The following is an 11,973-nucleotide window of genomic DNA, read 5'->3' as shown; positions in this document are numbered from 1 at the left end:
TTCTTCAATTTGTGTGATGAAACTGATATACCCTATGATGAAAATGACCCTGCTACCTATCCTAACAGTGATGGCAGCAACTCTATACATTCTGGCACTCCAACTATTGATCTAGGTGGGATGTCTAATGATATCTTACCAGATTCCATTGAGAGTACCAATGTACATGAGATGGCAGCAACACATGAGGACAATAACAACAATTATGAGGGTAATAACCAAGATATTAATAATACTGCTAATGAACTTGAAGATCCACACATTCTTCCAATTGGTAATAGAAGGTCTGAAAGATCTTCACACATGCCTAATAAGTATAAAGACTTTGTCATTGACTCTTAAGTCAAATTTGGAATTGAAAACTTCGTTAGTTATGCTAAACTTGATCTTGAAAGCTTTGCTTTTGCTTCTGAATTGAACAAATCTGTTGAACCTAATCACTATTGGCAAGCTTGTAAGGATAATAATTGGATTAAAGCCATGAACATTGAAATGAATGCCTTGTATGATAATGACACTTGGGAAATCACTGAATTACCAAAGGGAAGAAACCTGTAGGATGTAAGTGGGTATACAAAATTAAGTATAAGGCTAATGGAGAGATAGAGAGGTATAAGGCGAGGTTAGTTGCTAAGGGCTATAGTCAAAAACCTGGTGTGGATTTTGATGAAACCTTTACGCCTATTCTAAAGATTATTACTGTTAGATGCATGATTAATTTAGCTGTGCAAATGAACTGGCCTTTATTCCAACTTGACATTAACAATGCCTTTCTATATGGAGAACTTGATGAAACTGTTTATATGACTTTACCTGAAGGATACTTTAATTCTGATGATCAAAGAGTATGCAGGTTGAAAAAGTCTTTATATGGGTTAAAACAGGCTCCAAGACAATGGAATGCCAAGTTAACCCAAGCTTTACTTGAAAACAATTTTGTGCAGAGTAGAAGTGACTACTCACTTTTTACAAAAAGTGAGGGTAATGTGTTTATTGCCTTATTGGTTTATGTTGATGACATTATTGTCACTGGTAACAATATTGATGTTATTAATGAGTTTAAGATGTTCCTTAATTCTAAATTTATGATTAAGGATTTAGGTTTACTCAAATATTTTTTGGTTATTGAAGTCATTAAAACTGAGTATGGTCTGTGCTTATCTCAAAGGAAGTATTGTATGGACTTGTTAAATGAATTTGGCCTGCTTGCTTGTAAACCCTTTGCAACACCACTTGAGCAGAATTTGGTTATTACCAGTGAAGTTAGTGAGAAAGATGGTATCATTGATAATGTCATTGAATATCAAAAGCTTATTGGAAAATTAATCTATCTTACTCATACTAGGCCTGATATTGCCTATTTTGTTCATTGTTTGAGTCAATTTATGCATAAACCATTAAAATCTCATATAAAAATTGCTCTTAGAGTATTGAGATACTTGAAAGGGTTACCTGGTTTGGGGGTTCACATTGTTAAGAACCCCAAGTTATCCCTTGAAACTTTTGTTGATGCAAATTTGGCTAAATGTGTGGTTACTAGAAAATCTGTTATTGGTTTCTGCTTGTTTTTAAATGGATCTCTTGTCTCTTGGAAAAGTAAGAAACAACTCACTTTGTCTAAAACATCTGCAGAAGCAGAGTATAGAGCTCTTGCTTCTGCTACTTCTGAGATTGTTTGGATTCTAAAACTCCTTGATGATTTGAAATGGGGCAAATGGCTCCCTGTTCCTGTATATTGTGATAGTGAGGCTGCAATTTAAACTGTTGCCAACCCTGTGTTTCATGAAAGAACTAAACACCTTGAAATTGATCTCCACTTTGTGAGAGATACGATTATAGCAGGTGTCATTGAAACCAAGAAGGTTGACTCTTTAAATCAGATTGCAGATATTCTCACCAAAGGCTTGAACAAAGTTCAACATGATAAGCTTGTTTCAAAATTATGTCTCTATGATGTGTTTCAGGCTTAGGCTAAGAGGGGATGTTGAAATTATAGCCTAAACTGAAACTTGTTAAACCTGAGGGACCTTTCTTACATGTTTCTTATTCTTGCAGGTTTTGAGCTCAAGATGTAAGAAGAAGAAATAAGAGGGTGAAGAATGAAACTTCTCTTATTTGTTTTCTATATTAACCTCATTTTACCCGACAAGGGTTTCTTGAGAGAGATTTGGGAGAAATCATACCGTTTGAAGTTTTGTACTATCCTCTCCAGTTTTTTGTTTAATTTTGTTTTGTAATAGAACTATTATCAATATTAGATGATAGGTTTACAACTGATTAACGGGGGTAAACTTTTATTTAGATTGGTTGTGTTTGATCTGATTGAAATCAGTCTTGTGAGTGTTTATTGGATTAAGATTCAATATATATGGGTTTGTTTAGATTTCTTAACATACCTTTTCGTCTTATGATCGAATCTATATATACACGAGCACTTCCAAACTCTTAGCACCTAAATAAATATCAAAATATCGTCTCATTAACATGCTAAGACTAAATTTTCAGCCTAAGTAAATTCTGGACAGTTGACTTCTAAAGTCAAAATTATCACTTTCATTACTAGCTATAGCCATAATACAAACTAGGTGGTTTTCACCAAAATTAACCTTCAAGTTAGGATCAGTAGATCCATTTACACTTGTTTAACCCACCGTAATCATGGGTAAACATCTACTTATTAATTTCTATCAGTTAGACATACCAACTCACAAGTTAAATTCAACTATATATATAAATCTCTTCAAGAATCAAAATTAATGATTCTTAGATGTTTAATAACATCATAGGAACAAAACCCCTGCTTAAATTTAATTAATTTCATTATCTCATCCCCAAAACCCTAAAACCCTTTACTTTTAACTCTGAAAATCAAGAGTAAGAATTACCTTAGGATTATGGGCAAGATTACTAACTAGAAATTAGCTTAAAACTGATTGAATTAAGCTTGAAATTGATTGCCTTTGTTGTTCTAGCTCCTGTGTGATCTTTCCATCCTTGGAGGGAAATTAGATTAGAGCTTCTGACGTGGTATGCATATTTGATACGTGTTAACTAGATATGAGTCAAATTTGTTTGTGTTTATCACATAAACACCCAGGTATTTACATCCTTAATTCCTCTAGTCTCGGGTAATTTAAATATCCTTGTTCACAACCCGAGTCTCGACAATTGTTTTTGACTTTTTAGTTTATTTAACATATACCACATATAGAGTCTTCATACGACATTTAAATAAGTTACATTTATATGAAAATGATAATAGTACTAATATTTTATTACTATTAAATTACCTCAAAACTCGGGGTGTTACAATAATATATATCGATTATTAGATTTTCTCTAAGATGTTGTTTCGTGCATTGTGATGGTACGAAGTATTACAAAATTGTCAAATTGTATTATATTATTTATTGTTTTTTTAATTAATGATTTAGTAATACTAAATTCAGATAAATATGAACTTAAAAAAAAAATATGAATACTAAATCCAAATCGATATGAACTTTATTCAAGATTCATTCTTTCTCTGAATCAATAATGTACAAAATTTTCTTCCTTTGTATATATTAGTTTTATTTATTAATGTTTAAATACAATTGTCACTCAAATCAAGAGTCCTAATTGTTATTAAAAAGTATGAAAACAATCCTAATAATTATCTACTTATAACAAAATTTATGATTGAAAATAAACTTATTCATGTTATGGGTTCAAATAGTCAACTTTAAGAAATTAAAAGTTGTGATTGGTCAATAAGTTTTCAGAACAACTGTCTGTTAGTATATTAATATATTTCATGGAAGAAAAAATTAGAAATAATATGTTGAAATTTTTTTAATTATTAAATGATGAAAATATAATAAAAACAAAATTCTCAATTTGATAAGTTCAAATTGTAATATAAATTGAGTATTTAGTAAGGGTAATTATAATAATTATAAATTAAGTATTTAATGATGGTAAAGTGTGTAGATTATAATTTGAAAACAAAAAAGTGTGAATTAGTGAGATTTTTTCAATAGATATTAATATATTTGGATAATGAATATTATAACTTTTAATTTATAATTAAATTAATAATGATATCATCAATTTTCAATTTGATAAAATCGAGAGCTGTGATTGGTTAATAAACTATTAGGTCAGTTGTCTTTTATTATATATGAAGATTATAATTATAGTCTATCTACCGTATATATTATATAATAAACTAGGTTAAACCCAAACGTTGTGTGGGGCTGAATGAAAAATTAAAAAAAATTTTACCATAACTAATATTTACATTATTATTCATAATTTATGATAATATAAAATTTGTCAGGTTAAGACTGACGTGAACAATAAATTATATTTTATGAATATATGATATACGTCAAATATGTTGAGATATGACTAATGAAACATAAATATTTATAAATTATAATTATAAAAGTTATGGTATATACTTCTTAAATATAATAAAATAAATACTTTTCCTAAAAATAACATAATATAACAAACAATCTCATTTGAAAAAAAAAGATAATTATCATTGAGTGAATAAAAAAAATAGTATAATGTATATATACATCTTTGTAGTCACATAGGAAATAGGGATTTATAATTGTGAATATGGATTTTAATTGATGATTAAGATCATACATGACAACATAAATATAGCAATTGCAAGAAACAACTCTTGATTGCAACCTTTAACATTGTTTACGAATGTAATTCAAGGTTTCATATATAATAATATGTTTTAAAAGGAAAAATAGTTATTGCAAGTTTTTGTATTACAATAGAATTGTGACCATATAATGCACTAGAAAAATGGTCTTAAAATTCAAGGTTTCATGTATAATAATATGTTTTAAAAGGAAAAATAGTTATTGCAAGTTTTTGTATTACAATAGAATTGTGACCAGATAATGCACTAGAAAAATGGTCTTAATTAAACATATAATATTTATAATAACAATATGTTATGGTCATAAAATAAATTAAATTTTGGCTTTTTTTCATATGAGGCTACTAATAATATATATAATTTTAATCATTGGATTTTTTTTTTCCAGTTTGGTTGAATAAGTTTTTATTCTTTTTTATATCACTCAAAAATTTTTAATAGTAAATCATGTTAATAAATCAAGTTGGATTGTGTCCGTGTATTGCACTGGATAGACGGTCTTAACCATCTGATTATTATCTATTGATGAAACTAAATCTAAATAGTTTGTGCTGTCAGAATATCTAGTAATAAATTCAGCCGTTACAACATAATTTATTTAATATTGATACCTTTGTCATTTTAACATCTCTGTCTTTCATTTTAGTAAATTTATAATTATTTCTCACGTATTACGCGGGAAAATAATCTAGTAACAAAATATAGTTACATTCTTTATAAATAACACATAACACATTATCATTTATTCTTTGTGTCACATTAAAAATGTCATATTTTGAATTTTCAGAGTATAATGTTTTTAACTTTGACTTTAATAAATAGGACATGTCTTAATGTTTTATGATCAAATAACTAACTTATTATTTGTCCCGATTGACATTGTAACGGAAAACCTCAATCGATATGAACATACTTATGATGAGCTTAATAAGGTTTTTGCACTCGAATTTATATCAATGTCTATTTTACAATATCTAATCATTTATCTTAACTTTCATGATTGTTTTTACTTTCCGAAGAATCAATATAATCTATATAAATATTAAAACAGTAGTAATCCGAACGATTTTAGTGCTTCTAAAAACTCAAACCTATTTTATAATATTGACACATAGGATTATAACCTATGTGGCGTCTCCATATTTTTTTTACAATTAAGTAAAAACTATATATTACAAAATTATTATACCAAAAAATCATTTACTTCAAGGCAATTAATTTTAGGAAAAGATATAATGAGATCTTTGAAAAATAAGTTTTGAATATTAGGCAAATTAACTTTCAAAACCTTATGTAAATTTCTTTTAAGGCAAAATTTTTAACATTAATATAAAAAGAATTTATTAAATTTAGTTATAGACACCAAGATAGTTTTTTCATTCTTTAGTTCAATTGCCAATATGAAAATATAATATTTATGTTTGAAATTTTTTTATATATATTGATGGTGTTATGCTTAAATTTTGATTCTAACTTCTCTTGGTTTACTAGCATCTTGATTATGCTACATACTTGCCCGTTAAAAGACATTACATTTGTATACCATTTCATTTAATATTTCTTGAAGTATGAGTGGCGATTCATAATTACTTTTTGCTAGATAAAAAAATTCTCCAAGTCCCTCAGAAACTTAAAAATATAATATTTTTTTTTAGGAAAATGCTAAACAAAGCTCTTAGGACTTCACTTAACGTGCATAAAAAGATTATACCTTTTCATATTAAAACTCCACCATCTGAATTTATGATAAGTGTACAACTAATTAATGCAGTTTAGCGAAAGCCCTTAGGGCTTCGTTTAGCAAAACCTTTTTTTTTTTACTATAAAAAGTATTTCACAAAACTTTCCATCATATTTCGTGTTTCCTATTTTCTTTGATTTTTACGTTAGATTGTATTCTTAATTCTGACATGGTTTATTTGTATTTATTTAATCCTTTTCCCTCTAATTTTTATTATAAATTATAAGTTATTTGGTGAGTTAAATAAAATGCATTCCTTTAGTGAAATGTTATAATTATAAAAACAGTTAACTATACATATTTTTATTGAAATTTAATTATCATCAACATGTATTAACAGCCATGCAAAGAGTACTTAACCATTCTTTAAAATTAAGCCTATGTTAAAAATTTGCCACATAATTGATATCTCCATACATAATTTATCAATATTTTATATTTTTAGAAATTAAATTCGGAAAAACAATATTAATCTTCCATCAATATTAGCAAATCTTATATTTATAATCACAATTACAATTATACAATCTAATATAATATTTTTAAATACTATTATGTTATTTATTATGAAAACTATTATTATCGATAATTTTATTCATGTGATTAAATATTATCACATTTTCACATTGTTTTATCTTTATTCTTATATTTACAAAAGAAAGAATATTTGTTACAACTTTGTTAAATGATTGTTTTAAATAACCGCACATCGTGCGGGTAAAAAACATAGTAACTTATAAACGTGCAGCTAGTTTCTTATAAAAACATGAAAATTTTTCAAATTTTCAAATTTTGATAAAATCCTATACATTACAGAAAGTCAGAAACCATATATAAACGTCTTACAAATAAATTCGAAACAAAAAATATTCTTTTCTATATTAGAAACGGAAATGACATAAATTCCAAAAAATTAAATTTGATATTTGAAATCATATAGATTTTACACCAAAATAATCCAAAACCCAAAGTCTTGGCGAATAGCTTTGAAGTACCCAAGTGATTTGCAGAATCACATCTCACAAAAAGCAGTAGATATAACACTATAGTGTATATATGGGATAGAACAGTAAGTTTAGCTTTTGAAAATAGACTTTGCCACCATATAAGATAAAAGTAGTTTTATGTTGAGAATGCAAAGAGGGGCATGGTGAAAGTGTCACAAGGGCACACAGCTTTCTGCGAAACCCTGGCGGAAACGGAAACATCATCATCTATGGTTCCTTCCATGAAAATTGCCTTTATTCTTGGCAATGAAACCATTCTTTGGCTTCGGTATCTCATGAATATCCATCACTTGTATTGTCCTCTGCTTTTTGGCTACAGGAAAACACAATACACCCAATGATAAGAGTCAGCCAAAATATTCAACAGAATGAAAGTTATAACGTTCCATGAATGAAGAAACCAAACTGTTGGTAAAAGAAATAAACAAACCATTTTGGGCTTCTTGGTAGTTCTCTTGAAGCCGCTTTCTAGCCGATGCTAGCCTGTCAGAATCAATGCTTTGTTCTTTGCGTGGTCGCTGTAAAAATCCCAACTAAATCATAAAAAATCTTTAAAAAAAGGGATTATATATATATGAGAAAAGAGTACGATAGATATACGTTCTGAGGAGTAGAAACAGAAGCGGTCATGGATTTATGGGGCTGAGTTACTGGTCTTGAGGGTGTTTCTCTCTTGGGAACCACACTTTTTGGACGTTGCTCTAGTTCATTAGTGATCCTTTCAGGGGCAGGACTCCAATCTACAGTTTCACATTTAGGACAATTATTAATAAATTTATCAAAAACAGCCCCAAATGAGAATCTAAAAGCCATTGAATTAGTTAAGTTGGATTCGATACTTAACTGTGTGGATTAGGAGAGTAGCCAGAATCATGTCCCTGTAGAGAAACACTTTCACCTTATCAAAATAGCTTAAGAATATATGCAAATCAGCATCTTTTTTTTATTCAGAAAACAACACTCAAGATTCCGGGTGTCATATCACCTGTTGACTACCGTTATGCGCTTTACGTGATACATTATGCAACAAAGGTGAGTCACCATCTGCAAATACCAAGCAATTATAACCGAAGGTCATTTACATCACAAAACACAAACAGGGTTCAGCCATTCACAATACAAACGTTTATCACGTACCTGTTAAAGAATTTTGATGATCATTATTGTTATTGGAACCAACCCACTCATCGACTAACTCTTTCCATTTCCTATATACAAAATGCAGAACGTTATATACGGATATCTAACAATAGTTCAACTCTTAACAATTTAACCATAAATGACTAACCTCACAAGGTGCTTAACCAATGATCTCACTTCACTTGACGGATGCTTACGAAGTCGATTCACATGCCTTCCGATATCACTTTCCTAAAGAATCATAACTTACAATGTTTAACCACATAAAAACTTGCATCAACTTTACTTCAGAAAAAAAAAAAAAACTTTAAGCTTTAGTCAAACCTGAAGTCCTTTGAAAGTTAGATCCATATCAGCTAGTGTTTGAAGCAACTCCACCACAGAATCATCACTCTATTAACATCACATGATACTCATTAATCACAGTTCAAGATAATCACTAGTATTAAAAAACACAAATACAACTTTTTTTTTAACGTCCAACAAAGATTAATGTCCAGCTACCCGCGATTACCCAATGGTAAAAAGCACCCAATATGCCCCTAATTCCACAAACAACAGAGAGCGCCACAGGGAACCAAAGCCACCGGGTTTTTTTTTTATATAAAAAAACCCATAAAACCCGTCTTGGATCCATTTGAACTTAAATCCATTTATTCACTTCCCTCATGCCAATTGAGCTAAAGCTCATTGGCAAAATGTGTACACACACACACACACACACAAAACATGAAGCTTAGTTATAGAACGCCTAACTTTTCAATCCATAAAAATGAGGCGAAACATTTATTCATTATACAATAAATATTAAAATTTTTTTTACTATGTGACGGTTCTAAATCTAAGCTTAGCTACATGACAGTTACACACAAGTGATAAGAGAATATGGAAAACCTGATGAGGGTCTTCAAGTTGTTGTTTAATATTAAGAATCTTGATTTGTTCATCATCTTCGTCATCAAACAATCCGCCATACGGATCTACTGTCTCATCTTCATCATTATTATTATTATTTGTAGTATTATTATTAGTATTATTATTATTATTATGTTGAGGAATTGACTGAGGAGTATAAGGAGAATCAGCTTGTTGGACCTCCTTCTCATTTACCTGCTGTTGATCATTTTTCACACCCCAATTATTATTATTATAAAGGCGCTCCACAATTCCGTCTCTCCGGTTTTTTAGCTCAAGTGGGTAATCTGCTGCAGCTAAGGTTATTGCTGTATCTATCATTCCCCATATATCTAATCTATAATTTGATAGAATCTCTCTTAATTCATCTGAATCCATTTTGCACGCTGCCAGAAAGTAATCAGCGTGATAACAACAACAGCAACGTCATAACAGAAACCACGCAGGGCTGACCTACTGATAATTATAAAAGTAGTACTCGTAATATTTGATTGATGTGAAATGAATGAATTTAGATCTGAGATTGTTCTATTATTATTAATAATATATCAGTTACAAAGAAATGAAAGGATTTTTTTCAGATTTGATGAAATCAAAGGATCAAAAGTTGTTAGGTATTAATTGGGAATTAGGTGTTGTTTTTGGAGATTTTTTCTTTTTCTTTTTCTTTTTAGGATTATTATTAATGAATGAATGAATTTTTCAATAAAAATTCATGAAAGAAACAAAAGAGCATATTATTGGGATGAAAAGGAGTGGGGTCAAGTCATTCCCACTCATTCTGTTATATGTATCCTTTTTGACCTGTTATTTATTACTCGTATGTTTTTCCATTTTATACATCTTCTTTACCCTATGGTAAAGTAAAGACAGACTCTTTTGTACCGCATGCTCGTACCAGAAACTTGACTCCAGGGTCTGTATAGTAATGCAAATGCATGTATCTTATTTGTTAATAATAACAATTATATTTTGTGCCAGAAATATTTATTTAAAAACTAAAAAAACTGGTCAAATACATTTTGATTTGAAATTTAACAATGTTTTTTTACAAAATACATTGTATTAAGTTCAAAACACAATGTGTTTTAGCTAGTAATCTAGTTTTCACATAAATTGATTGATATATATATATATCTATAACTCTTATAAAACAATAGTTAACCAAGTATTTTAAAGCCCTCTTGCAATCTAAAACTAATTTAAAAAATTGCCACATAAGATTTTATCCTATGTATCAACTCCATATTTTTTTTTAAATAAACTATATGTTTAGAAAACAAATGAAGGTATATATGTTAAAATAAATAAATAAATAAATATATTGTAAGAATCTAAGATCTTCTCATTATATAAAATGATATCTTCTCTTTAGTTTAAAAAATCACGTCTATACCTAATATATTTCATTATCTTTTTTATTCAACATTTATATGAGGTTCCTTTCGTTTTTTTAATGGTAATTATATGAAAGTTTGTTCAGGCTGTTTTCATTTGTTTTAGCTATTCATTTTGTATCTAATATAATATGCTCTTTGTCCATTCATCCAAGCATGTTTTTTTTATGGATCCGACTATCGAAAATGACTTAAGTATTAGATTAAAATTGCATACTATTTCAGTATTTTGGTATTTAAATGTAGCTCATTGTAAATTTATTAATGTCAATATTAAAAGTTTTAAAAAATTAATATAACTACCGCACATCGTGCGGTAAAAAACCTATATATATATATATATATAAGGAATTGATATCCGTACAAAACATTTTAATAAATTTACCAAACTGTATAAACTTTATAACATACAGTACAAATAATTCATACATAACTTTAATGGATTAATAAAAACAAATGATACAAATGTCATCTTCCATATATTTATATTTATTGATGATGATAGAAGTTGAAGGATCCCAATAGCCAACTTTTGAATAGATGAATATCTACAATATCTCATGTTTTGTGTTTTATATGTCTAGTTCTACTAAAACTTAAAAGGATGATGTAAGATATACGCGTTTCGTACTAAACTTGCATGTTTGTCTTTCCACGCACCTCTTTTAGTATGAAGTATAATGTCCTATTTTTAAGATGAATAATTATAAGATCATACAAGATACTTAAACTATGTGGTAGAATTACGGTTTAAAAATGAAGATATCAAACCTGTTGAAACAAGAAAATTTTAAAACTTTTGTACGATTATGTTATAATATGACTAATTGGTTGTAAGAAAAAAAAAAAAAAGGTGTTATTGCAATAGGCAATATATTCCCCAAAAATATATTAATAGAAATTCTACGTTGAAAATGGATAAAAACATTAATAATTTAACAAGGTAGCAGAACTCGTTATGCATGACCAGCTCGACCGATTAGAGAGCTGTGAGTACTCCAGGTAGTCAAAGCGGTCAACGTAGAATACTCCGAGTTCCCAGTTGATTCGAGCCCACTCGACGCCCTAAGGAGTAGCAAGTACTCGGCAAGTACTCGCTCGACT

The 11,973-nt window shown here is 28.9% G+C and overlaps 2 protein-coding genes across 2 annotated transcripts; one reads left to right on the top strand and one right to left on the bottom strand.

Moving 5' to 3' along the window:
- Positions 1–710: 710 nt before the first annotated feature.
- Positions 711–1,760, top strand: LOC122610387 (uncharacterized mitochondrial protein AtMg00810-like). The gene has a single exon (XM_043783379.1). It carries the CDS (start codon positions 711–713, stop codon positions 1,758–1,760), a length of 1,050 nt encoding a protein of 349 aa, XP_043639314.1.
- Positions 1,761–7,263: 5,503 nt separating this feature from the next.
- LOC122611328 (probable mediator of RNA polymerase II transcription subunit 26c) lies at positions 7,264–10,152 on the bottom strand. The gene is made up of 9 exons (XM_043784342.1): positions 9,452–10,152; positions 8,882–8,950; positions 8,706–8,788; positions 8,555–8,625; positions 8,403–8,461; positions 8,262–8,295; positions 8,018–8,157; positions 7,848–7,935; positions 7,264–7,730 (listed from the first exon to the last, which is right to left on the bottom strand). Exons 1-9 carry the CDS (start codon positions 9,848–9,850, stop codon positions 7,621–7,623), a joined length of 1,053 nt encoding a protein of 350 aa, XP_043640277.1. The 5' UTR covers positions 9,851–10,152; the 3' UTR covers positions 7,264–7,620.
- Positions 10,153–11,973: the final 1,821 nt, after the last annotated feature.

The sequence above is a fragment of the Erigeron canadensis genome, chromosome 8 (genome assembly GCF_010389155.1).
Source record: "Erigeron canadensis isolate Cc75 chromosome 8, C_canadensis_v1, whole genome shotgun sequence".
Taxonomy (NCBI): domain Eukaryota; kingdom Viridiplantae; phylum Streptophyta; class Magnoliopsida; order Asterales; family Asteraceae; genus Erigeron; species Erigeron canadensis.
This window is presented reverse-complemented; position numbering and strand designations above follow the sequence as displayed.